General features: G+C 35.0%; 4 protein-coding genes and 1 long non-coding RNA gene across 5 annotated transcripts; 2 read left to right on the forward strand and 3 right to left on the reverse strand.

The window, feature by feature from the left end:
- Positions 1-3,879: 3,879 nt before the first annotated feature.
- On the reverse strand, positions 3,880-6,569 carry Tbp (TATA binding protein). Its single transcript, XM_074176119.1, has 4 exons — positions 6,309-6,569; positions 5,304-5,521; positions 4,571-4,713; positions 3,880-4,485 (listed from the first exon to the last, which is right to left on the reverse strand). The coding sequence occupies exons 1-4, from the start codon at positions 6,352-6,354 to the stop codon at positions 3,966-3,968; spliced, it is 927 nt and encodes a 308-aa protein (XP_074032220.1). The 5' UTR covers positions 6,355-6,569; the 3' UTR covers positions 3,880-3,965.
- Positions 6,570-8,707: 2,138 nt separating this feature from the next.
- LOC111509020 (UPF0587 protein CG4646) lies at positions 8,708-11,755 on the forward strand. The gene is made up of 2 exons (XM_023164690.2): positions 8,708-9,033; positions 11,460-11,755. Exons 1-2 carry the CDS (start codon positions 8,784-8,786, stop codon positions 11,693-11,695), a joined length of 486 nt encoding a protein of 161 aa, XP_023020458.1. The 5' UTR covers positions 8,708-8,783; the 3' UTR covers positions 11,696-11,755.
- Positions 11,756-12,606: 851 nt separating this feature from the next.
- LOC111509019 (uncharacterized) lies at positions 12,607-15,643 on the reverse strand. Its single transcript, XM_023164689.2, has 3 exons — positions 15,438-15,643; positions 15,032-15,338; positions 12,607-14,970 (listed from the first exon to the last, which is right to left on the reverse strand). Exons 1-3 carry the CDS (start codon positions 15,549-15,551, stop codon positions 13,805-13,807), a joined length of 1,587 nt encoding a protein of 528 aa, XP_023020457.2. The 5' UTR covers positions 15,552-15,643; the 3' UTR covers positions 12,607-13,804.
- Positions 15,644-16,779: 1,136 nt separating this feature from the next.
- eEF1gamma (elongation factor 1-gamma) lies at positions 16,780-27,036 on the forward strand. Its single transcript, XM_023164695.2, has 7 exons — positions 16,780-16,936; positions 17,054-17,203; positions 17,285-17,500; positions 19,485-19,779; positions 24,637-24,778; positions 25,229-25,523; positions 26,712-27,036. Exons 1-7 carry the CDS (start codon positions 16,925-16,927, stop codon positions 26,865-26,867), a joined length of 1,266 nt encoding a protein of 421 aa, XP_023020463.1. The 5' UTR covers positions 16,780-16,924; the 3' UTR covers positions 26,868-27,036.
- LOC141482600 (uncharacterized) lies at positions 21,616-22,800 on the reverse strand. Its single transcript, XR_012465608.1, has 2 exons — positions 22,240-22,800; positions 21,616-22,177 (listed from the first exon to the last, which is right to left on the reverse strand). It is a non-coding gene; the product is annotated as an uncharacterized lncRNA (long non-coding RNA).
- Positions 27,037-27,070: the final 34 nt, after the last annotated feature.

A 27,070-nucleotide genomic window follows, 5' to 3' on the forward strand; every position in this document is an offset into this window, starting at 1 on the left:
GCCTTTATTTTTTACCAAATTCCACAAAGAGAATGACCCGTAAAGTAAAATTGATTGAGAAAGCCAAGACTCTGAACATATCAAAGGAATGTTTTAGACATATCGTGTTCAAAGTGGGTGCCGCGGGAGCTTACAATCTTCCAAAAACAACAATGAATTGATGTGCGAGGAATAAAACTCGAAGTCGTCTCCACAATTCAGTGTCACCATCGGATGTTAGTGCGGTAAAACCATCAATTAGAACATGTTTCGAAACTATATAGGTTGATCATCAGCTAATATTTAAACTTCTGGAGATTTTTTTTATTTTATAATGGATAAGAAAAGGAATTATCACGTGTTGTTAATGAAAGGAATGGTCACAATGACCTATTAATAATATGAAAAAATGTTCATGGTAGAGAATGGAGAAATTTAGCACATCATATTTCTCAATAATTGAACTATGGGTGGCTTGAAGCCTTGATACCCATTCATTAACATCAAATACATCAACCGGTACATGAGAACAACTTATAAAGCAACTAACGGAAATTAATTGAATGAGAAAGGAGAATAAACCAGAGGTTTATGAATTGATGATTCTGAGCAGTGTTCGAAGCTCTTCCACCAAAAAAAAACTAATTCATGCATCGATTTGTGTCGATGGATCTGTATCTGTAGAGTAGGGAGGGTGAGTGTAAGCCCACGCACTTAGGCCACATGTGACCCATTGTACATCCTCCCGAGGAGTTGTCCTTCTAGGTCGTCGTCCATCCTGTCCTTTCCAGGAAGGTGGACAGGTCGCTGGGAGACATCTCCTTTATATCGGCAGGTGTAGGCCAAGACTCGCCGAACACACACTCTCTTATTGACGATAACTCCGGGCACTCGCACAGGACATGCCTGACAGTCTGATCTTCCTGTTCACACATCCTGCATAGAGGTGTGTCCACTAGCCCCATATTATGTAGGTGTTTCCTTAGCTGACAGTGGCCAGTCAGAAATCCTATTGTAAGGCGTAGATTTTTCCTGGTCATCGCCAGATATTTCTTCGGCGCCAGCTTCCCAGGGTCGCCCAAGGTGATCCTGGCAAGATTACATCCTTTGATTTCATCCCATCTCTTTAAAGATTGAGCATGTGTGTAACATTTGACTAGTTCCGCAATTGTCAAAGTCATCAGGCCGAGGGTGCCACTGGGTCCTAAAATTCTTAGTCCATCCGCTTCCTTGGCTAAAGAGTCGGCAAGGCGATTACCTTTACTCCTGTCGTGCCCTTTAACCCACCTCAGGATAATGTTATTGTCTACCGACGCTTTGGCTAAATCTTGGTGGCACTCTAGTGCTAGCCCTGAAGTAATACGGTGTCTGTTCAAGGCTAATAGTGCTTGTCTGCTATCAGTGCAGATTGTTATGTTTTTGCCAGAAATTCTTTTCTTGGTTATTTCTTTTGTGGCGATTGAGATACCAGCCAGTTCTGTTTGGACCACGCTGGTATTTCTTCCCATTCCCCACTTAATCCTTAGGCTTAGTGATCTGGAGTACACTCCACATCCTGAGCCTTCTTTGGTTTTTGAGCCATCTGTATAAATCCGTATTGCATTTGTAGCATCTGACTCTGTGTTCTGCTTAATTTGTATTTTGTAGGGTTTATTAAACACAAACCTGGGTTCAATTGCATCACTTGTTGCCTGCAGCAGAGGTTGCGCAGTAAGCGCTTCCCGCCATAGGCCCAGCCTCAATCGACCCATTCCTACTTCTAGGTTTACACCAGCCGTGTGCAATCGTACCATGGCCATTAACGCAACCTCCTTAACGTACAGATCCAGAGGGGTCAGACCCGTGATTAATTCCATTGCCGCGGTTGGTGTTGTTCTCATGGCTCCTGTGATGTTTAAACAAGCCATTCGCTGTATTTGATATAATTTTTGGATGGCCGTTGCTTGTAGAACTTTCGGTCCCCATGCAGTGGCTCTATACGTTAACACAGGTCTTATTATTGCAGTGTAGATCCAGGCGACTACACGGGGTGAAAGACCCCATGCGCGTCCCACTGTCCTCCGACATTGCTCATAAGTCACGTATGCTCTTTTTGCTCTACTCTTTAGATGAGAGTTCCATGTTAGCTTCTTGTCGAGGATAATACCAAGGTATTTCACCTCTTCAGAGAAGTTTAGTTGGCTTTTGAAGATTTCGGGAGGTTTTAAGCCCGTTAAAGTTCTTTTCCTGGTGAAAAGGACCATCTCAGTCTTCTTGGGATTGATCGACAGTGAGTGTTCCTTACACCATGTTTCTATTAATTTGAGCCCATCCTGCGCTCTATCGCACAGTGTGTTTACAAACTTGCCGGTCTGCAAGATAACTATGTCATCTGCGTATATGCAATTGTGTAGAATCCATTTTTGTTAAGGTGATTAATTAGGGTATCCAGAACTATGTTCCAGAGAAGGGGTGATAAGACCCCTCCCTGTGGACATCCCCTCATAACCAGTCCTTTTACTGCGATGTCTTCTACATTAATACTTATTGCTCTGCTAGAGAGCATCTGGAGTATCCATTCTCCTACTACCAGGGGTACATTCCTGGAGTGTAGTTGCTGGGTAATTGTTGGAAAGGTTGTTTTATCAAACGCCCCCTCAATATCTATGAATATACCTAGGGTGGATTCTTTGTTGTCCAATGATCTCTCGATTCTGCCAACCACATGGTGAAGGGCCGAATCAGTAGACCTTCCCGGGATGAAGTGGGTTGTTAACAAGTACTTCATCTCTTATATACCGCTCACATAGCCTCTCCATGGTTTTTAAGAAAAACGATGTGAGACTAATTGGTCGGAATGCTTTTGGTAGGGTGTAGTCCATCCTACCTGGTTTGGGTACTTCTCTCCACTTACTGGGAATATACCTCAGAGCTAGAGAGGCTCTGAATATTCCAACCAGGTATGGCATAAGAGTGTCCAGTCCCCACTGAAGTTGGGCTGGTCTTATACCGTCAGGCCCTGGTGACTTGAAGGGGGGAAAGCCCGATATAGCCCATCTTATTTTGTCCTCATCAATTACTGTACTAGCATATTGCCAGTCATATTGGTACATCCGTCCAGTTCGCCGTTCCAGGAAAGACAGAACCTGGGAAGTGAGTTTCCATAAGAATCTCAGCACTCTCCTGGAGGTTGGCGGCTTTGTCGCCATTTTCCCTCGTCAGGATGCCGATAGTCTTATGATGGTCATTTGAGAGTGCCTTCTGTAGCCTAGAAGCTAGTCGATGGATGAAACATGGCTCAATCATTTCAAACCAAAATCAAAACGATCGTCATCTGAGTGAACTGCACGTGGTTATCCGACTTTAAAAGGTCAGCTGGCAAGGTTATGGTATCAGTATTTTGGGATGCGCATGGTATATTAATCGACTATCGCGTTATTGCAGCATTTGAAGAACAAAATCGCGACCCCATTTGATGTTAAAATTACAAGAATCGGGCTTCAATTTGCTTCCGCATCCACTGTGTTCTCAGATCTGGTCCCCAGCGACTTTTACTTTCGATTATCTTCAGGTCGATCGTATCAAATACATTGAGTCCAGCAATACATTTGAAAAATATAGAAATAGAAAATTGCAAAACTACAATTCTCTTTTCCATTCAAAAATACTAAAAACTAAGGCTTTTTATGCAAAGTTCATCAGACTTTGATATCTTGTCCTGTTGAGAAGGGGGGAACTTTATACATCTGAAAAATCGGAAGTTTTCCTGAATAGAAACTATTTTGTCTGTATAAATGAATTCATAAAAATTATCTACCTTTCCATCTATGGTTATTATTTTTCTTTGGCAATTTTTTTTATATTTCAATCGGAGAAAAACAAAGATACTCAATTAATTTTGGGGAGTTAAATAACGACATATTTAACCAATTAAATAATAATTTTAATTACAATAACTTAAGTCCATACGTCATAAAAGAATACAAAATGAGAATACAATAAAGGAATCACTGTTTTTTGAAACTTTTCAATATAGGATAAATATTATCAAAAGCTTCATAAATTTCTTGCCTAACTTTGGCACCCGTTAACACAACCTTTCCGGAAACGAAAATCAACAGAACTATCCTAGGTTTCACCATTCGGTAGATCAATCCGGGGAACAATTCAGGTTCGTAACTACTGAAAGAACTGTGAGTGAGCACGAGCCCCTCTAATCTAATGGGAAATTTAACGTCGCAGCTGCCGACCATGTTTTGGATTTTGAAATCAAGGAATTTCGCATTGAAACCAAGTTTTTGTATGATCCTGGCATATTTTCTAGCAGCCAACCTGGAGTCTTCCTCGCTTTTAGCGCCTGTACACACCATTTTACCGGAGGAGAAGATTAATGCAGTGGTACGGGGTTCTCGTATCCTCATTATGACAGCAGCAAAACGTTTTGGATTGTATTCAGCATTTCTTGCGTGGAGGGCGATTTTTTTCAAGTCCAATTTACAGTTCAGATTAACTGTTGATACGATATTTCTGAAATAAAAGAGCCAAAATTACCACACTATCTTCACATATTTTTTTTTTTGCATGTGGAATATTTGATTTGATGGAAACTTACTGTAGTTGAGGAATTATTCCTGGATCAGCAGAATGTGGAGTCATTGGAGTCAATGGAGAAGGAGTTGCTGGAGCCATGGTGGGTGTTGATCCGGTAACTACTGATCCCCCCAAGTTAACCAGAGGACTCATCATAGTATGTTGCTAAATAAAAGAAGAACTTTATTTCCATATATTGTTTCATTTTCCAATACCATTCATGGGTATGTTCAGAAAATAACTACAATTTTTAAATTTTACGGGTTTGAAGCATCCGATTATATTTGTTAATTATATATATATGTCCCTGAAGTATGTATCAAAAAATTTTGTATAAAATTTTATGTAAAAAATGATGAAATGAAGTGTAACAAAGTGTGAGAAATATTAACAAAGGCCTAAAGTGCTAGCGGTATAAGCATTTCGAAGATGTCGTTGGAGATGAAAAACCCCGAAAGTCCAAACCATACCCGAACCAAAAATTTTATTTTTCTCAAAAAAATTATCTTTCATAAAAATTTCCCATTATCAATTGTGGGCAAAACAATTACATCCCAAATTATTATATTTTGAAATTTTTGTTCACTAATTTATAAACAGTCAAATTATAAACAGTAGTTCTTGTTTCAAAAGGAAATATTAGAAACAGCTCTCGACAAATTTAAGCTAGAGAGCTTTTTGTGAAAACATTTGAAATGGTGGTTGAATAAGATATTGTCTATTGCTGGATCAGATTAAAAATTCATGCTACTCACTGGAGTTTGCTGGGTAATGGTACTCATTGGAAGAGCGAATCCAGTAACATACTTAGTTGGGGTCATAGACATGGCATGGCCCATGCCGAGACCCAAAGTTGGCGTTAGACCACCCATTGGTGCCAAGGGTGGAACTTGAGAAGTGCTAGGTTGCTGCTGCTGCTGAAGGGCATTAGGGAGGATCATCTGATCTTCCTCCGGTTGATGAAGAGGCGTCCCTGAAAATTGTATGAATCCATTAATTGCTGTAACTCTTTATATGTCCGAAATAGATCATTTATTGAAATTCTGTGTTTTTTTATGAACAATAATACAGTTTCATCTAGAATATGTTTTTGAATTAATATTGGAATTGGCCGCGGTGGTAGTGCGTCCGACTCACGATCGGAAGGTCGTGTGTTCGATTCCCGCCTCGACCAGATATTTTTCGGTAGAGAATTTATCTGGTTGAAGCTGGAATAATTCTGCAACCGTGTTAGGAATCACACGTTAAAAGGTAAGACCTCGTTAGTCCTTAGCTCGCACAAGTTTCTCAACTTCTGAGAGTTGTCGTTCGTATGGGGGCGGCAGCTGATTAACGGAAAAACAGATTTTAAACAGATTTAAACAGATTACACATTAAAATATATTCTACTTAGTGTTCCTTGTTGAAAACAAGAACAAATTTGTTTTATCGGGATTTCTTCTGGTAAGTTGACTTTACAAAATGTTTTATATAGGTATAGTTCTAATTAGTTCCAGATATATTTTAAGGAAGACATATATTTCTATCATATCTTTTTACCCCCGTCTCATGTCAAATCTTTACATCAAATTTTCAAATGAGAAATTTTTGTTGGATTTCCACCGAAATTCATTGAAATATTCAATATTCACACTGGGCATGGATTTGTAGGATTCTCGAACTGAGGCCCCGCTCACCTTGTATCTTTCAAATTCATTTCAGATGTGGAAGAAGCTAGCCAAAATACTATTATCCACAAAAAATAATTATTGGTGTCTTACCTATGCTGGGTATACTAAACCCTGGACTAGGTAGCATTTGATCCATGATTGATGGTTTATTGCAATCCACTAATTACGAATAACTGACAACCCTTTACGATTATAAGAAAGGAATAATGTCAGACTGGTTCTTCGGTATGCATAATGAAATTTTTCTTAAATAAATTGTGGTGCTGCAACAACTCTTCTAAACAATCAAATCAGTTTACATATATATGGCTAAGCAAGATAATACGTCACTGTTTATATCTCTGTCAAACTTCTGAACAGGGTCGCCACTAGATATTATATTTGCATTCAAAAATTTAGGTATAAATTCAGTGATTTCTTAACTTTTGTATGTGCAGGCGCCATATTTTACGAGAGATTTTACAGAAGCCTTCATAGACTCGCAGACTAAATTTCCAATTCAATGATCTGATAATTTTTAATCTACACTTGATTAATAAATCAATGTATGTTTTATGTAAGTTGTCAAAATGTTATGCTATGTCTATAAATATTCATAGACATTAATTCCACTTGGCGCATTCAGACAGGCTAAAATGTACTTAAAAGTCTTATAACCAGGGTTCTTATATAGATTCCAAGTCCCATTATGTGAACCCTCCTTAAACTATAATTAATCAGCAGGGTTGCCACTTTACGGGCAGGACTGGCTTAAATGTCTGCGCCCTCTATAAACATGATGAAGTCATCAGTGATGAATTCCCTCATTGGTCCATTTGAAACATATGTAATTACTATTGGTCACTATACGTGTTTTCTGGCTCTCATGTATTCAAAACGTATTCCTCTGTGATTCAAATAGATCCAATCTGGCGTTGAAGCGATGACGTCACATCAACTATGATTTGAAACATATTCGTGAGGTTGGTTTTGAAACGGAATTTGACATTACGTTACGTCAGTTGTCAGTTTCTGCTTTATTTTATCGTTATAATTTATAAATTGCTCAAATCTTTTCATGAAATACCTTGTAAGGATGTACAAAATCCTGGCCTCAGCTGTTCTTATTTTTTTATTGATGGCTTCAGCTACCAGAGCTATTTATCCAGGAGTTCCAAAAAAGTTTGTTTTTATTATTGAATTTGACATCTGACACAAATTGAATTATTCCATTATGGCGAATTATTAATGAAAACACCATATATATGCGCATTATCAACTTCAAAAAACACTTTATTGCGAGATTTTCCCCAAATAGTTCCACAAAAACGCAACACTTTTGCTATACAATAGTTTCTTCAGGCGTGTCTACACTAACTAACCAGTAAAGACTCGCCTGAAAAACGTATTGCGTTTTTGTAAATAAAATGTTTCTTGGATAGGTCATGGATTTTCATCAAGTATCAGTCAATTCCATTACATGCATTAAACGTCGTTGAATGAACCCACTTGTCTAAAGAAAGCTAAAGAAAGTTCCTGTTTGGTTCGGTCGTTAATTGATGAAGATATATAGTAATTTTATAAACTTCACCTTACGATTTGATCTTCAAAAACTTTATTTAAAAAAATATATTACATATTTCGCAGCAGTAACTTTTTCCTAGCGAGAAAGCTATTGTGATAGGTGTGAGGTTTTCATTTCAAATAACAATAATTGTCTGTTTTACGGCCACATCGAAAAACAGTGTAGGCGAGGAACAACTAAATGTAATCTGGAACTGATAAAAATGAAAACCGTAGGTTGGGTATTTGTCAGCAGAAAATATAGTGTGTATTCTATAAGCAGTATAGCCACAATAGCACTAGTGAAACTTGTCCTGAATTTTCTAAATGAAGAAAATTAAAGAAGTTATGCCTTTGGACAACCTGTCATTTTACAAAGCAGATGAAATTATTTCAAAAATACATCCGAAATTTGGGAATTTCTCAAACAAAAGCAATGAATTTTCTTCAATTTCTTCGAATGACTTGGAATTTATTTCAGTTATCCAGAGAAGAAGAGAAGTTAATCTGACTAATGGAAGATTATATAAGGTAGCGAAAAACAACGAAAAAGAAATAATATAAATCAACAATAATACTTCTGTTTAACTTCAATCCCAACAAATTCCATTGTAAAAAACATCGATTTGATAAATAAATACCTGGCCGTAAACTTAATTCACCTGTAATTGATATTACCACACCTCCTGTAACAATAATAAATTCAAACCATTAATTTAATAAATATTACCTGTGAATGGCTCTCAGGTCAAAAAAAAGACGATTTGGGCTCAAAAACTAAAAAATTAATGAAATAAAAATGGGAAATGGTAACAAATCTGGTGTGGAAGAGACTGAAAGTTTAATAATCATCTCATCAAACGAGGACAAAATACAGGCTTTTTTGTCGAAACTGGGTAATGGCCAAGAAGCCAAAGCCAAGAAGAATTTTTTGTTAAATAATTTTTCATTTATTTTTTTACTTTCACTCTCTTAAGGTTAGAAAGCTGAGTAGTTTGCTTTTTTTAGTTATCGATTTCGAAAATGGTAAAACAACAGTTACAAATAAAAGTAACATTGGAAGGAATAGAAGAGCTGTATACTAACCACCCAGATTACACATTTTTGGTGAAATTCAAGTGCATCAATTGTGGAGAAATATCAGATAAATGGCATGATGTGTGCGAGTCTCATACATTTCCTGGTAGATCAGGGAAATATGAAGTCAATTTCTGTGCAAAGTGTAAATTATGCTCTCGAGAAGGTACCGTCGACATTATTGCCGGTAGTAATGGTAATTATTTTTTGTCAATTTTTTAAATACAAGGTACCATTATTTCCTGCTGTTTCTATGGGTTTTTTCTTCCACAATCTGAAAAAAAAAACATCTGCAGAGAATTTACTAACACATTGGCCGCGACAGTAAAAACTCTGTTTAAATTTCAGTACATTGTCCTATTGTCCATCTCTGCAACCAATAATGTCTCCCTCATTTGTTCTAATGATCCTGTAGAGACCAATGACCAATAAACAAAATATCATTCAGTGCCATCTACAAGTTCAGTGTTGAATTAAAGCTCAAAAATTGTTACAGATTTCTGCAATTACTTGTCTCTCTCTGTTAATGGGGTTAGTTTATATACAAAGTTAATGGCTTTTGCTTCCATTGAGGCCCATTAAGCCAAATTACTTTTTTTGTGAAGCTAAGTTTTCCTTCATATCCGTCTTCGGCGAACCAGTGTCACACAGAAGAGCTTGCCAATTTGTCTAAAAATTAAATGCACAATTATCATTTAGGTATTGTTAGGACTCTTTCACATAAGGAGCTTCACTCCATACCGCCCATTCATACTGGAAGCGTTTTCAGTTCCTGGCTCCTTGAGCTCAGTCGTAGAACGGATCGCACAAGAGCTGCTGTTGCCACATTCTCTTCCATCGACACCAACTTCGACGACAGGAACGCCAACAATCAAGAATGTTTTGGATACATATAGTTGAGCACCTTGCAGATTTTCACCCAATTTTTTACGACTTTATTTTTCTCTTTATACATGTCGAGACTTTTATCCAAAAGAGGGAGTCTGTTGCAGACAGTTTTGATTAATATCTCCACATCGTAGTGTGAATCGTCAACCAGGGAAGGGGGAGAGAGCCGTTTTCACTCGTCTTGTGAAAGTCCCCACTAACCTTTTTGCATTTTGGGGAAAGAATGTGGCTTCCCTGCTTGAGGCGCAGGAGACGTGAAAGCTCGCGTTTCCCGAGGCATGGTTGCTTCCGCTCTCCATTTGGATGCTTCATTGGACTTGTTGCGTTTCTTTCTCTAGGGAGCGAGAGACGTGAATCTCTCCGTGTAAAAGAGGCCTCAGGTGTGTATTTTATTGGAGTAAGAAAGGCACATGCCAGGTTTTCCAGGGCAATCATCACAGAAACTGGTTACCTCAGATCAGGAGGGGATCTAGGAATTTACTGAGGGGGGTGCACTTGAGATACATTTTTTATTATAAATAAAATAAAATCAAGTTGTTAAGTTAATATGATAGTATTTTCAATCAGTGATAGTTCTTATATTTAAATAAGTTAAGAGGACTCATGCAGGAATCCGGTTATCGGTTTGGTAGTGGGCAAGAGTGTAGGACTGGCTTAGGCCCCACGATTGCTTAAATTAGGAGCTGTTGGTGTGCGTGGAGTACCTATTGACTGAGCGAAGTCTTATCTATCTGAGCATACACAAATAACAGTGTATGACAACTCGAAATCGCAAACAAAAGAATCTAACCTAGGAGTACCCCAAGGCTCAATATTGGGGCCCTTATGCTTCATAATATTCACATCACACATAAAAAAATACTGCAGTTATCCTGAACAAATCTTACTGTATGCTGATGATACAAATATTCTGGTCAAACACCGACATTGAACAATTAATTGTGAATAGTAAGCTTTGTGAATATTGTGCTCAGAACGGTCTGCAATTGAATGTGACGAAAACATATTTTATGCGGTTTTTACCAAGAAATATTACTCCTGACCAAAATCTTTACCTACATATCAATGGAAAATCAACTGAAGCTACAAAAACAATGAAATTTCTGGGTGTTACACTCGATCAAAAATTAACACGGAAGGCTCATATAAAAGCTGTATGCTCTATTCTAAGCACATATTGTTACATGATAAGACAGCTCATAGATTCTGTTTTTTTTTAATGTACTTAAATTAATATATTATGGACTTGTTCAGCCAGTTCTACAATATGGATTAGTATTCTGGGGTTCCTCGTCACATGCTGATGAAGCATTCAGAGCATAGAAAAAATATTAAGAGCTATGTTCAATGTCCATCCACTGTCAACATGTAAAGATCACAAATGAAAATTTTGCTCAGCTTATACATAATTCAAATATGTTTTTCCGTTAACCAGCTGTCACACCCCACGAACAACAACCCTCAGAAGTCGAAACTTGTGAGGGCTAAAGACTAACAAGGTCTTAACGTTTAACTTTGTTAAATTTTATTTTCTATTATTATATTTTATCTATTAGATATGTGAACTTGGTTTTGCTCTAATTATGTTTTTGGGTATGTGTTTTTGAATTGTTTCTTTTCTTTTATTCTTTGAAGATTTTTTCAACAAGCTTTGTCAATAAGATTGTATTTTCTTGGACAATAAAGTATATGTCTATCTATCTTATTGTTACTGACTTAATGTCAAATTTCTAGGAAAATATACCAATGATAACCAGGGAAATTTTGCTCCCATTGTAACCTTCGAATGCCGGGGATTTGAGCTCATCGACTTCACACCAGGAACAGGATGGATCGCGAAGGTGGAGGAAAGCGCAACAATATTCAAAAACGTTGATCTGTCAGATAAAGAATGGGTTGAATACGATGAGAAAAGTCATCAATCTGTTAGTGTTTTTTTACTTGAGTCGAGATTTGTTCCAGTGAAATAAATATCAAATATACATATTGAATATACAAATATACATATTAAATTAAACATACATTAAAAAGAGGTTGTTTATTTTACTGTTACACAGATAGAGTTGAGAGTGAAATTTGAAGGTAAAAAAAAAGTTTTTTTGATAATTTTTCACCAGAATTTGAATTTAAGAAGAGGATACCAATTTCCAAGACTCCTTGTCTGATAAATGTCCAAAGCACTGGAATTGAATAGTTTATCTTGATGTGTAGCTACTTAATGTAGATTCGAAAAGACTATAAAGGCACTATCACAACAAAATTGGCCATTATTCAAATATGGCACTATTTTATACTGTTCCTTCATGTCTCAGAGTCTTTTAAGGGTTATTGTTCATAGGTCGTCGACAGAAAAATCCATTAATTTTTTTAAAGGCGTTAAAATAATCATTTCCTCATATTTCTTTGACATTAAGTTTGTTCATGTTGCAATATTTTCACAAAAGCATTCACCCTTTTACTACATGTGCTGAAAATTCTAGGGCCTAACACATAGATGGCGCTAGCCGTATTGCATTTACTGCTTTTTCAGTTAGTACTAACCTTGAAAAGAAAGCTGTCATAACTGGCGACGAATCATGGTCATGGGTATATGGTTATGACATCGAAACCAATTTTGTTTTAAGAAGTTTGAATTTTCTTTCCATTAAACATACAGTTTTCAAAAATTTAAAACAGTTCTTTATATCTGATTTTTTCATTTTTTTTTATTAATTACAGATCTAGGTTTTTGCAGTATTTGATGGAATGTATTGATATATGTATGGCACAAACTCTTTATTTTGTACAACCCTCATAGAGATCTATATATTGCGTGGAAATTTCATTTGGTTCTGATTTTTCAGGAAGCAGAAGTTCAGGGTTCAATTAAGAAAAGTAAACACTGGTTTCACGTAATTTACTTATTTAAAAAAGAGATTTGTCTTAAAGATTATGTACAGAAATAAGTCAGCAAGGAGTTTTTTTTTTAAATCAATGGACTACATGAAATAGGAATTTTCTGCTTTGAATTATACCAAAAGTAATATGTACCCTTGAATGTTATTTGTTACTTATAAAAAATTGACATTTTTTTTAATGGCATGACATTTTTTTCAAAAATTTTCAAAAATGTTGTTTACATTTCTAAGACCATGACAAATTTTATCAAATCAGGACTAAATCGAGTTTTTTGTTTCTTGGGTGAATATGTTCATTCGAAAATAAAAGTTGATTTCATAGAAATATATGATCACTACGGAAATAGGAATATAATTTGATTTTAATAGCCTGACAATGACTTTTAGTGAAAAATATCCATACGCTTTTTTATAACTCGGAGAGCAAAAAATCCACTTTCATAGAGCTCTGTTGGTTAAATAATGATCATATGTTACAGACATATGAAAACTTGGTATATGTGACAAATATACAACATATACTTTATATACAAGTCTGATATCACTTATGTATCTTTTTGCTAAAAGTAGTATTCAACTTTTTTTCATCAGTTAGAGTTTTGATTCATCTACTTGTTGGAAAAACGAATTTATCGCTCTTGAAAAAATCATAGTAGTGTTGAAAAATCAACAAGGTTTCAGAGAAACATTAGTGCTTATTATGCTGCTTACTTCAGAAAAGGTTACTTTGCACGTTACTTTAGAACAGGTTACTTTAATCAGCTGTATTGCAGCCCAATCACATACTCGATAACTGAAGCTAACGCCACACTACAACTGCAGATTGAAGGAATGATGTCACAGATACCTAGACCAATGATATTATGTACATAGTAGTAATACAGTGCAAAACTTTAAACAAGTTTTCCTCGAAAACTTGTACACCATGTTTCTTTTTTCGGCGAACATCACATATATGCATAGTTGGAGAGATCTCAGACAACTTTCTCAAATATTTTTTGTAACCACATTGATCTTTGATTTGTTTGAAAGCAGTGACATTTTTTAGCAAAGTTCTACCTGATTTAAACATTTTTGAATACAACTTCAATAAAAAAATATAACGTTGGGGAGTAGAGGTGAGACATCCTGTATAAAGAATAAAAATAACTTTTTGTAACCCAGAAAACTCTTCCCATCAATTCACCTTGGTGTCGGCGAATAATCTGTGAACAATTCTGAATCATCAGTTGGCCCGAAGAATGAATCTTCCACTAACTCTGATTCTGGGTCATCAAGGGGAGTTGACTGTAGATGGTCTTGAAGTGGTCTTGAACAGGGGCTGTCAGCTGGATTGAAGTCTGTTTCGTCTGATAGCAACAAGTCTGGCTCATCAGCCGATTGATGCTCAGACTCATCAGTTAACCTCAAATTGGGATCGCTAGCTGGACTAAACTCAGGATAATTCACCAGCCTTTCATTTTCAGCCATATAGAAATCAATGTTTCTCAATTTCAAATTCTCAACAGTTACATCTATATCATCGTCCTCATATTCCATATCCGTGTGATACATGTATTCCACTCTAAAATCATCTCGGTCTTTATTATTTACCTTTTCACTATTTCTACTGTCTACTCTGGCAATTATCAACTTATCTCTGTGAACTTGACGTTTTCTCTTTTCTCGGTGAGCTGTCTTCACATGTTGTTCTCGCAGATATTTGCTCAAGAATTCTGTATCGCAGAATTTACACCGAATTGAATAAACGGAATGTTCGTCTAGATGCCTTTGCAATGCACGCTGGTTTTCTAATTCACACCTACAGTATAGGCAGGCAAATGAAAATACATCATGGATTCTTGAGTGAATCTCCAAATGCTGGAATGTTGTATACCTCTGCTGACATTCATCACAATAGTATAAAGCAAGCAACTTATGATCGATTATTTTATGTAAATTCAACACCTCTAAGTCTTCGAAGTACAAAGTGCAGTCTTTTTCTTGGCAAGTAAATCCATTCGCCTCTATTTCTTCTCTTCTTTCTTCTTCTTCTTGTGCTCTGCTAACAGATCGTGTACGTTTTTTAGTCAGACGGCCTTGAGCATCATATTCAACAATTTGCTTTTTTCTCGCTGGTGATTTCCGACTATTATCAGTTACCTGCTTTTTTGTGGCTGGCGATCTCGATTTAGAACTGCGCGAAAAACATTCACTAGTCGATCGACTCCCACTCCTTGATTCTACAGATTTAGGCCTGCCTCTTTTGGGTCTGGTCCAATTATGGCCCTTTCTCTTCTTCCTACCTCTTGTTCCTCCATTGAGAATGTTTGACACTTCACTGGTATTTGAAGCAATGGTTCCACGGCCTGAAAATAAAACAATCTGACTTGACAAGAACTTCAATAATTTCTTCATCTCATTACTTACTCATACTCCTGAGTCGTTCTCGCTCTGCTATATGACTTTCCTCATTGCTTTGATAGGGAACAGAATATTTATGTTTGAGTAGTTTGGATGGTGTGAGAGTTTGATTTCTCTGAAGTTCGTCTTTCAAGTCTTCTTCAATTTTGATAGAAGCAAAAATATTCCATAATTTCAAGAATTTACCAGGCTGTGGTTGATCACAGGGATTCGTAATTATTGACCATATATTCTTTCTGAGCATAGCCATATTGTCCAGCATATTCATACAGACATTGCAAACCACACTGTCAGGGGCTAGGTGCAAAGAAATCTGTAAACATTCATTAATTCATGTCCTTTTTCTTGGTACATACAGTGATTGCTTGCAAGAAAGCAATTCAACATGTAACTATATAAACAAACATTTTACCTTTTCTCCATAAATTTCCGCTAAATCATCTCCAACCGTATGGTTTATTGTTCCATAGTTTTTACTAACGCTAAACAATCTAATATCCGATTTTCTGCAAACCATACAAGACATTTTCACTATTAAATAATAAATATTACAGTATTATTATCAAACAACTACAAAAAACACCATCAACACAGTAACACACTAACGATAGCATCTACATATAGCAACTTTCCCGCATGGTTACATATCACATTCTTGTCACAGAACAATTCTACCAAATTAATATATGAATTATTGGCAATAATAGTTTGGTTGACAAAAAATAAGACATCGAAGATTATAATAAAAACAAACAAGAAATAATCTATCACAGTCTGTCTAGAAAAAAAATAATCAAAATTGATATATAAAAATTCATTAACAGTATCTGAGAAATTTAATTATGTTTCACATAATAGGAATATAACAAAAGCGTTTGTTTCGAATATAACAAAAACGCTACCTATAGCATTCCGGTAGCAAGCAATCCTTGCAATACTTTTTTAGTTCTCAATCTTCTTCCTTATTTTCTATTTTATGCACTTTTACATCATTTATCCTTATTGAATTTTGAGTTTTCATTTCTCATTGTTGCATTCTCACTTAATTTATTATTTGACTCGTTTATTATTTCACTTCCATTTCAAGTCACAATATTTGTTTTATTTTACAAATTGGCGTTGATATAATTTAAATTCATACTCCTTGTTTTTTTTTCAATAATAATTCCTTCTTCAAATAACCCATAGAAATAACTCTTTGTAAAGATTTCAAAAGTAACTGCTTCACTAATCTATCCAGAGGATTGATCTTGACTTCGGACCAGAAATCTTGCGCTAAATTTTTTGCAAAAATATATGCAGCTTTTCTATTTCGACACTGATTGAAGCAAAGAAATTTCAAAATTTTTGTTCAGATCAAAAAACATCAAAAACTTTATAAAAGCTGTTTTTTCATTATCATGAAACTATGAACGCGATTCAAATTCTGAACAAGTTTTTCAGAACCAAAGACAAATACAAAAACGACAAAGGAGAGCATACTCTGTGACATTAACAACTACAATGATATGCATTCTGTGAAATATTTGAAATCACTTGAATATAGACAAGTGTATATGAAAAGTGTATTCCATGGAAAAAAATCATACCTCTGCGGAGAATACCAAATCGTTTTTCCTTTGGGAATACATGCTTAGGTCCTATGGAAGTTATGTCGCGAAAGGACTCCCTGGTGGAAAATAATTTCCACGAATTAGGCCGATGGCTATCGTCTGAGGTTCTAAAATTCTGTGGACTATAATTATTTACACCTTGTTACAGAGCATTGTGCTTCTATTAAAACTTTGGCAACGTTGTTGACGTACAGTTGTATTTTGCATAACTTCATACTCTCTTCTTTCTACTTCTTCCTTTTTGTTGAATGTAAATTCTCTCTTTTGAAATTTTAGAGTAGTGAGAATGGCTGCCGGGGTAAGGTTTTTTTCAAACTTGAAAATACTTCTCTTTCCGGTGACCATCCTATAAAAAATACAATTAATATATGAGACTCATAATGTGCTGCGTATCATCTAATATTTATTTTTGTAGACTTTGTACACTTATCCTGAAAATTTTCGTGCCGCTAAAGCTCTCATCGCTGCACAATATGCGAAGACATCTGTCAAATTAGCTCCAAATTTCGTTTTTGGAGAAACCAATAAAACCAAGGAATTTACGGATAAATTCCCGAGCGGCAAGGTAAGTCTGCCTCTCACAATTTTGAAAAAATGCAAATTCCAAGTATTGTGGAGAGGTTAAAAAGTTAAAAAAATTTTTTAGGTGCCTGCTTTCGAGTCCAATGATGGAAAGTGCCTACAGGATAGCAATGCTATCGCTTATTTCGTAGCTGATGACCAGTTGAGAGGCAAAAATGAGTTTGACAGGGCTCAGATTTTACAGTGGATTGGTTTTGCTGAAGGTGAGGTTTTACCCCCGGTCTGTGCTTGGGTATTTCCCGTTATTGGCATCCTCAAAAACACTGGTAGCAATCAGGAAGTAAGTACCAGTATCCTAGATGAAAATGTAATATTTCCTTAACCTAGTCTACTAACAAGAGTGTTTAGAGATGGGACCTCCACTTTCTATCACACTTTATATATTCTCTTCACAATTGCATGTTACGAAAATAGAAGTGTTGTCAAAACTGCATCATTGCAAACACATTATATATGAGGACCATGTAGAGGAAGACATTTGGAAAACATCATAAGGAACTGCCATCAAAAACATTTTGAAGCTTGAATTGAAAGGGGTATAATTTTAAGAAAGTAGTTGTTCAGGAGGACTTTCCCATTCAGTTTGTATCTGAAAGTGATTTCTATGCATGATCTACACATCTTTGAACTTATTGGAAGATTCCTACAATTTTTATGTAAAGGGGGATGGAATAAAAAGCCAAGAAGCTTTGCTCGCAAAAAGATACCTTTTTCAATTTTCATTTTCATAGATCCATTAGAATATTCTTTTATAGACATGAAAAAGTCGACTCTTCATAATGACAAGTAAATCCAAATTTTTTAGTGTAACTAAACTAGTAAGCTAGTAAAAACTAGCAAAGGAATGGAAAATTATACCCAGAATTAAAGAAAAATGTATTTGTGTTAACGATAGAGATGTTTATTTTTTAACACCACTTTGTTGGCAAGAATTCACTGTTCAGGCAATATTTTTTCTGTCATTCGTTGAAGAAGGTATTTTCAGTGTTTTCAAGTAGATGTTTTGGTTGGTTTCTGGGTATTGTCGTGGTCTTCTTTGGTTACAATCTTCAAACGTTTCAACTGCAACTGCAGCAGTCATTTACAGTGGTGTGGTCGAAGTACTCTTCTTGACGTATCAACTTAAAATGAAAGTTTCAGTTGAAACTTTCAGCTTCAGTTGATATGTCAAGAAAAGTTTGTTTTTTTTTGAGTTTGAAGTTATTTTTATCTTTATATCCAATTTATATATCTTGGTCTGTGTCTCTTAATTTAAGTCTCAAGTAAAAGGTTCAATGTTTATGATCTGCTTTATAGTTTTCAATTCATGTAGGAATTCACTCTCAGATTAGCTGTTTCAATTATAATCACATTGAATTCAAAATTTCATTTTTGTCAATCTTTGTGTTTTATGTTCCTAGAATTTTTATATATCAACTTTGAAATTGTAAACAATGACACCACAGCAATCAAATATCTGAAATGTTTTGATATCACAACCTTCTAATATTTCCGTTGAACATTTTCTCACAATTTCCAGAACCTTCTGTAGTTCAGGAAAAATCTGAACTTTTTTTTTGTTCCATTCTCATTTTGGCTTTCACAGTATTTACTTCAGGAGAGGTTTCTATGAAAAATTACCTGGTGTTGTCCCTATTAATTTGAAGTTGATATGACATTTCTTAGAGAAGAAATAATAGTGCAAACACCAATAAGCAGAAATCCAACCTCATTGTTAATTTCTTAAATATTTGTGAAATAAAATTGAGTAATCCACTAGTATCTTTCATTTTGTGAATTTTCGGAATTCTATTTTACGTTTGTTAGGAGTTTCACATAAATTTAGTAGCTGAAGTGAAACAGATGATTTTTCTTGAACATATTTTTCATTGATTTGATCTTAGGATGTATTTTGTTACTGATTTGATCAACTCCCAAGAGGAGCCTTAATCAATAGTGTTCATTGAGAATAGCTAGATGTAAAATGGGGGATGGAAAATGAAAATTTGCTTTTTCATTAATTTCTGGTGGTTGCCACATGGGAAAACTCAATTTCCAGGTATGATGATAATAAAAAATCCTTACAATATTGACCTTACTTCGAATACACATTTCACTGCAACAGTAGCTTCCTCAGTCCAACTGAAAATTTGTAATTATTATCATAGTGTAATCAATTTTCACCAAGCAACAGGCCACTGTACTTGAAATATTACTTTTTTCAAAATTAAACCAAAAAAACGATTGCCTTGATATTTTTTCCCTGAAAGTTATGTTTTTCGTAGGCATCTCAAAGAGCGAAAGAAGACATGAAGGCTGCACTCACTATTCTCAATGCCCATTTGCTCACCCGTACTTATTTGGTTGGAGAGAGGGTCACTCTTGCTGATATAGTAGTAGCTTGCAATTTACTGAATGCCTACAAGTATGTCCTTGATCCCGACTATAGGAAGCCATTTGTTAATGTGAATAGATGGTTCAACACCCTAGTAAACCAACGGGAATTCAAAGAGGTTCTTGGTCAAGTAGAACTTTGCAGTAAACCAGCTCAAATTGGTGCCGTTAAACCAGCAGCTCAAGGTAAACATTTTCTTCCATTAACTAGGGTTCTATAACTTTGAAAATTATTGAAGAGAATAATGAAAAAGTAACTGAATATCTGAAAAAAATAAAATTTGTGTTGGAAAACTTTATACGGGGTGTTCAAAACGATGAGTTACAACTTGAAATCGATGTATTTTTCTCCAAAAAAATTATTTTTATATCAATAACTTGTCGCATTTAATCATTTTTATCATTGCTGAATTTCGATCAGTTACATTGAAAACCAGTGTTGATGAATCTGATGGGTTCGTGTTAGCTGTCAATTGTCTACTAGTAGTGGGGGCTAAATGCGTTTATATATATGAAAACAAAGTTTGAATTTGGAAAGAAGTATTTCTACAGCATTTGTTATTTGTCATTGTAAGCAGTGTTGTGATGTGGCTAAAAATTTTGAGAATTTGTTAATATTCATGTCAAATAAATATGTGAGGAAATATTTTGGTTTTGGCAATAAAGGCATCCCGTCACTTGTAAATTCAGGTCACTGTTCGTTCTTTAACCAAAAATAAATAATCTTCATTGGATTCATCTAAACTCTTCCGGTGATGTCGTTTGACAACTTTTACAATTAATTGGTGGGATTCATCAGATGAAGAAAGGAATGCAGAGTTATGTTTACATAGGTCTCGATAGCATGTCGTCATTCTGTGAAACATTCAGACGACACAAAATTCCGTTTTCTGCAGTGTAAGGGTTTTACTATATTTGTGCATGTATTAAGAAATTAAAATTTAATTTCAATACAAAAACTATAAACCTAGTTTCCCTTCCCAGTTTTCTCTAATTTTTGAACCAAATCATTCTTGTTACATATGAATAAATCCTTAATTTTTCTGGATTTCTTCAAGTGTTTTCTTAATTTAATGAATCTGCTTATAAGTATTTGATTTCGTTTGGTAATTCATTAAATAATTAATTGTGGCATAAGACATATGTTTTTCTGTCGATGCTTATCTAGTTTAATAAATTATATCAATACTGCAGGTAGTATAGTCAGGATTCTCACTTCCCCACACTTTGAATTTCAATTTATTTTTAAAAAGGTATACATTCACTAAGATGTAAACCTAACTTAGTCAAAATGCTCATTATTTTATTTTTTTTAACAAGCTGCTTTGAGAGAACACGATGGACCTGTTAATACAAACAAAAAAAAGAGTAAGTTGGTAGGCTGATTGAAATTACTATCTAGAATTCTGGATTTCACAGAAAACTCGTAGTTGTGTTGAACCTCTTCAAACAAATGAATACAAGGTCTGTTGAAAAATAAGGTAAATTTTTTCGTTTTATTTATTCATCAATTTCTATTTTGTCCTCTTCAAAGTAGTCCAGGATTTTTTCCAATCCTCAAAGCAGTTTTGAGATGCACTTTTTGGTATATCCCTGAGTTATCTTAAGGATATGTGCTCGTGTGACGGTTTTTTGTGTCAAAATTCAGCAATTTTTCTTCATTTTGTCACCAACAAACTATGAACAAGGTAAACAGTTGAAACTCTGAACATATGTTCGAGACAAGTTAATCGAATGTATGTTACCTTATTTTTACAACATACCTTGTATTTGAATTTTTCTTCTGTATTATATTGTTACGCACTACTCAAATAATATTATGTACCCTTGTTCATCTGTCCAATAGCTGAGGTGCGTGAACTCGTACCCAAGCTCAAGTGTCGGTCGGGGTGGGTCCACGAGATCAATTTTATTAGATTTTTCTGAGTTGATTTTAATGGGCGCCACTAGTTATCAATGAGCCAGTCTTAACTAGTAGACTGCCCAGGGTGACTGGGTATGAACAGACAAATCGGAACGATATAAAGATGATTAACAATTATATTACAATAATAATCAGGATTACGCGTATCGGTACAAATTACTAAATAATCAATTCACACAAAGGAAGGACTGCCCCTTAACATCTAATATATTTTTACTCATAACAACAACAAAAAGGCAAAACAAACTCAGTTAACGCGCCGCAGTGACGTCACGTTGTCGCTTACACGTTACCTTAGGACCAAAACACATAATACAATTTCTTTTTAAATAAGAACGTCGTTGAAATTCTCTTCAAAATCCCTATTTTATTTGTATTGTTCTTGCTTAAATTAACGGATCAGAGGGCTTAAATAAAATGGTATCGACTAATAATTCAATAGAGCTGGAAGACCATTTCAAAACTTGCAATTTGAATAAGTCAGCACTCCTAACAACTACAAGTTCTACAGTTTTCTCCGGAGAATTCAGACGGGAAATTGAGTTGAGAGCTACTGATTTCGCTTGCCAAAGACAGCAATATTGCATGTAGAAGCAAATGGCTACTTCATTAACTTCCACATCAAGTTCAATCAGGAATAGTGGCCCCCTCACTGGAACCCTATAAATTGCACAAAAAAATTAAGTCACTCACCAGTTGTTCTTGAATACGTATTAAGTTACCTCTTGAGGGTCCTTACGTCCACAAAACCTTTCGTATCCAAAATGAGTAACAAAGGAAAAGCCCCAACTGCTTACACAGTATCTTATCCACCTTGTAGTGAATATTATTGGCGAAAAGTTCTTCCTAATATCGCTTTGAAATGCTTCACTACACAGATATTAGACTCTTCCACAACCAGGAGCAGAGACAACGATGATAATTAATTTCTTCTTAACGTTGAAACACTCAACTAACTATAATAAGCCACATTCTACTCCTACATAACGTTCCTACTCGAGTTCTCACTTCAGTGCCCTTCCCTATTCTTGTAAATCAAGTAAATAAGTTTACATTACTCCAAATCTTATTGCACAATAGAGAAAAAGGTACAATTTCGAAAATACCAACACATACACACGACCAGAAGAGAACTTGTTTATCAAAACCTAGATCAGCTGTTCGCTTTTTTTTCCCTTTTCTTTTCAAGGAACGAATTCTCCACTTGAACGAGCTGCGAGCGAACGGCTTATCGGACCAATTTAGTTTTTGAAGTTACGGGGTGGACCATCCAAACCGTAACAATATATAATTATATTTGTAAATAATAGATATCTCAAAAACTGTCTTCTGGCTATAATTGACAGATCTTATTATTGATCTTGATCTCATTTATTCATAATTGACTGTTGATAGTGGATAGGTTAGCCACAGTCTATAGTTTTGATCACCGATTAACTATAATTGACTACGGATTGTTAGTTAACCACAGCTAACTTATAGTTTAAACTGTAAATTATGGTTGACCGACAATTTTGAGCTCCTAATTATAGATAATTGACATTTTGAACTGTCGATTTTGGTTGATTATGGTTAATCGAGTTTGATCTTGCCTGATCAGTAGTAGTAGTAGTTGTAGAAGTAACTTTGTTTATAATTAAAGCAGTCTACAATTCCTCTCAGGAGAATAAAAATCACATTAAACATTTAAAATGTCGAGAAGCTGCCTATCTTTTAGAACTTCATAAGACTATAACATTTATATTAAAGGCATTATGCTGCCAAATGTTCTTCCAGAGAATATAATGCATTATTAATAACAAATGCATAAAGCCCCTCTTTCCATTTATTAAAATTGTCCTCATTTTTCGTTTCTCTGAACATGAGCAAAATATACACTTACCATTTATACAGTGCCTTTGTATAATATGATTATTAAATAAAACCACTTTTCCACTGGATTGTTCTATTTAGTCCTAATGTGTTCAACGGTGGATTCGAAGAACTTGTCTAAAAACAATTAATCCGAAAACATTGATGCTTTGCGTAAAAAATTATGCACGATTATTATTTGTGAAAACTTCTGATAGAGGCTTTTCTGACTTCCATTTTATACTTTGATAGTATCAAATGATTTCACCAGAAAAAGATATTTGTATCTTTATCAGAAGAAACTGTAGGCAAGACTAATTAACATTAGAGTCGCAATAAAATGTTGAAATGAAATGACTGGATGCTTTTTCAGATTTTCTTTTGTAAAAAACTTATTGAGGTCTTGTTATAAATATATAAATGTGATCTTTGACTAAACATTTTGAATGAGATTCTAGTTGAGATTGTGAAAGGAATATTATTTATAGAGATTAGTTTTTGTGAAAGAAGCGTTTTGGCTTTCTACGTTTTTTTTTGAAGTTGATTTCTTTCTTCCTTTCTTTGGAAGTTTCCCACATTTTCAATTTGAAAATTGATAAGTAGAAAGTCAAAACACTTTTGCCCTCAGTTGATTTTTCTATGGATGTTTCTGTGTGATTTTACTTTCCACAAATTGAAAAAAAATGTAATGCGAGATGTTCAGAAGGCAATTATTTAGTTCACTCTGATAAGTAATTGTGTAAATTCAATGTATTTTTCACAAAGGAATATACAAAATTTTTCAGTAACTTGCATATTTTATAGTTACGTCTATCACAAAAAGAGCTAAAGAGGTGAAATAGAAGTTTGCCTTTATCATCTATACAAATTGCTCTCTTACATAATTTTTTAAAGATTGTGGAAAATGAGAATTCCCAGAAAAATCAATAAAAAAAACTTTGATTCCCTTAACAAAATTGCTTATCAGTAATATTTCAAAACACCAAACTAAACCATGATTTCATGTATGATTCTTAAAGATTACGTAGACTTATTACCCATTCATATCATCTATGCTTTTTGTCTTAAGTCTCTCAAAGGCAAGTGTTTGTGCCCAAACCATAATACTTGTAACAAAGAGACGAAAAGAAAATGGATATTCCACACCTTCTTCAGAATATATGTTTATAAGAAAGGTACTAAAATATCCAAACATTATTATCTATATCCACTTTGATCCTTTTTTTTTTCATTTGATATACGTTCTGAGAAATATTTTTCACATTTAGGCAAAGGAAAGAAGGAGGAAAAGAAACAGGAGAAGAAGAGTGAAAAGAAACAAGAGAAGAAGCAAGAGGCTCCAGAACCAGAAGAGCTAGAAGAAGAGAAACCCAAGAAACAAGAGGATCCTTTCGCAGCTATGCCCAAAGGGTGAGTTTTGGGTAGTTCAACAATTTTTAATTCTTGAAATGTTGCTAAGCATATATTTTAAAATAATTTGATCAAGTCCTTAGTCAAATATGTTTAGTCCTTTCAATCCATAAAAGCTAAATTATGGAAATATTCATGTAGAAATTTATAAAACTCCAAAAAACTCACTTTCGACCTATTAAATAAAAGTAAAATGTATATTTTGCAGTTAATGATGAACATCACAGAAAATCAATAAATTCTCACTGCAAATTATGACTTCATAACATATTTAATCTCTCACATTTAGAAATTTTGCAAAATTGTTACAATTTGAATATTTTTTTACACAGTAAGAGTCCTAACAATCAACATAGGTTTCTGGCATGTCTAATAAATGTGTGACATGAATGTTTATACATTGAATTGTGTGACGTTCTAGATAAATTAATTGTACTTTTTTTGTTACAGTACTTTCGACATGGACGATTTCAAAAGATTCTACTCCAACGAAGAAGAAAGCAAATCCATCCCATACTTCTGGCAGAAATTCGACCCAGAAAACTACTCCATATGGTACTGCGAGTACAAATATCCTGAAGAACTCGCCAAAGTCTTCATGAGCTGCAACCTCATAACCGGCATGTTCCAGAGGTTAGACAAAATGCGTAAGCAGGCGTTTGCGTCGGTATGTCTTTTTGGAGAAGACAACAACAGCACCATTTCGGGCGTTTGGGTGTGGCGAGGCCAGGAGCTGGCTTTCCCGGTAAGTTACAGTTTTAAAGGACCGCTCCTTTAATTTTGTGAGTTTTTTGTATGAGACACTTATTGTAGACTAGAGAGAGAGACTTGAGTGAGAGGTGTTGACTGGAGAGAGAGATAAGAGATTACTATAGACAGACATAGAGAGAGATTGGAAAGAGATGACCAGAGGGATATGTAAATATAAAGAAAGGTCTGGAGAGGAGGGAGAGGGGAATAGTAGGAAAGAGGCCAGACTTCTTGAGAGGAACGATTAGAAAGAGATGGAAGGGATAAGATAAGAGAGAGACACAAGAAGTTAGGAAAATGAGAGACTAGGAGATTAGAGAGAGAATGTCATGATATAGACAATACATTAGAGACAGGAGGAACTTGAGAGAGGAAGAGGGGGAGAATGAGCTTAGAGTGGAAAAAAGGAAAATGAGGTCAGAGATGGAGGGTGGCAGAATGAGGGTATAGAGGGGGAGATGGACAGGGAAAACGGGCTAATGAGGGGAAGGGAGAGAGAAGGTACGAGAGACTAGAAGACTAGAGAAAAGAGAGTGTATGGAGTAGAGACAGAATGGGCCAGAGTGAGTAAGGACATTAGAGGGAGTAAAAATGACTAGAGAAATGGAGAACGGGCCAGAGGGATGCAGAAGGAATAAGAGATATGAAAATGGATTAGAGAGAGAGGTAGAGAGGATTTGAGAAAGAAGGGATTAGAGAAATAAAAGGCAAGAAAGGAACATAAGGGCCTTGAGGATAGGAAAGACTGAGAAACGAGATCAGGAAAATTTGAACTGAGAAATGAAGATATGGGGAATAGAAATGAAAATAAGAAATAATGGAGTGCAGAGAAAATGTATTAGATTATTAAAAAAAAACAATAATTAAGGGGAAAGGATAGTGACACATCAGAAATTTTTATCTGGTAGTGGGTTTCATTCAACTATAAGATATAATTGTCTGAATTTTCAAATTTTAATTACATGTTTGAAAAAACTGAGGATTGAGGAATTTTTACGGTATTGCTAGAAATATTTCAAATGAATTTAGAAGGCACTGAGGGAACAAGGGAAGAAATGTAAATTAAGTATTTCTGAAGACAGAAATATAGAGAAAGAAAAGTGTTGAGTGAGAGATGGAAATGATAGACTGAAATATGATAAGCCTATATTGAGTCTCTCTAATTTATGTTTTTTTTTTTCAGTTGAGCCCCGATTGGCAAATAGATTATGAATCATATGACTGGAAAAAACTAGATGCTAGTTCCGAAGAAACTAAAAAATTAGTGGAGCAATACTTCTCTTGGACCGGTACCGACAAAGGCGGTAGAAAGTTCAATCAAGGCAAAGTTTTCAAATAACTTTTATTTGATTGTATGCTAACGATTTGTTATATACTCTGTATGTTTGAGATGAAAAATCAGGGCTGTTTTTATTTTACAATTTTTTAAAACAAAATTATTGACTTTTCAATGGAAGACTTAACGTGCTTTGATTTTGACAGAATTCTGAATAAAAATTTTGAAAATTTTTGTTTTTTTTTTACGCTTTTGAAACTATTGAT

This window comes from Leptinotarsa decemlineata, unplaced genomic scaffold (genome assembly GCF_025532065.1).
Source record: "Leptinotarsa decemlineata unplaced genomic scaffold, Ldec_3_MD MMD2_tig00001621_RagTag_RagTag, whole genome shotgun sequence".
NCBI classification, from domain to species: Eukaryota; Metazoa; Arthropoda; class Insecta; order Coleoptera; family Chrysomelidae; genus Leptinotarsa; species Leptinotarsa decemlineata.

What these genes read in the sequence shown, in the direction of transcription:
- Tbp (XM_074176119.1), bottom strand. Translation starts at nt 6,354, where the DNA reads ATGGATCAAATGCTACCTAGTCCAGGGTTTAGTATACCCAGCATAG. An exon ending in GTTTAGTATACCCAGCATAG is followed by an intron (nt 5,522 to 6,308) that starts GTAAGACACCAA and finishes TACAATTTTCAG; the next exon opens with GGACGCCTCTTCATCAACCG. An exon ending in CCATTACCCAGCAAACTCCA is followed by an intron (nt 4,714 to 5,303) that starts GTGAGTAGCATG and finishes TCTTTTATTTAG; the next exon opens with CAACATACTATGATGAGTCC.
- eEF1gamma (XM_023164695.2), top strand. An exon ending in CGTTAAACCAGCAGCTCAAG is followed by an intron (nt 19,780 to 24,636) that starts GTAAACATTTTC and finishes TTTCACATTTAG; the next exon opens with GCAAAGGAAAGAAGGAGGAA. An exon ending in GCCAGGAGCTGGCTTTCCCG is followed by an intron (nt 25,524 to 26,711) that starts GTAAGTTACAGT and finishes TTTTTTTTTCAG; the next exon opens with TTGAGCCCCGATTGGCAAAT.
- LOC111509020 (XM_023164690.2), top strand. Translation starts at nt 8,784, where the DNA reads ATGGTAAAACAACAGTTACAAATAAAAGTAACATTGGAAGGAATAGAA. An exon ending in CATTATTGCCGGTAGTAATG is followed by an intron (nt 9,034 to 11,459) that starts GTAATTATTTTT and finishes TCAAATTTCTAG; the next exon opens with GAAAATATACCAATGATAAC.
- LOC111509019 (XM_023164689.2), bottom strand. Translation starts at nt 15,551, where the DNA reads ATGTCTTGTATGGTTTGCAGAAAATCGGATATTAGATTGTTTAGCGTT. An exon ending in CGGAAATTTATGGAGAAAAG is followed by an intron (nt 15,339 to 15,437) that starts GTAAAATGTTTG and finishes GAATGTTTACAG; the next exon opens with ATTTCTTTGCACCTAGCCCC. An exon ending in AGAACGACTCAGGAGTATGA is followed by an intron (nt 14,971 to 15,031) that starts GTAAGTAATGAG and finishes TTTTATTTTCAG; the next exon opens with GCCGTGGAACCATTGCTTCA.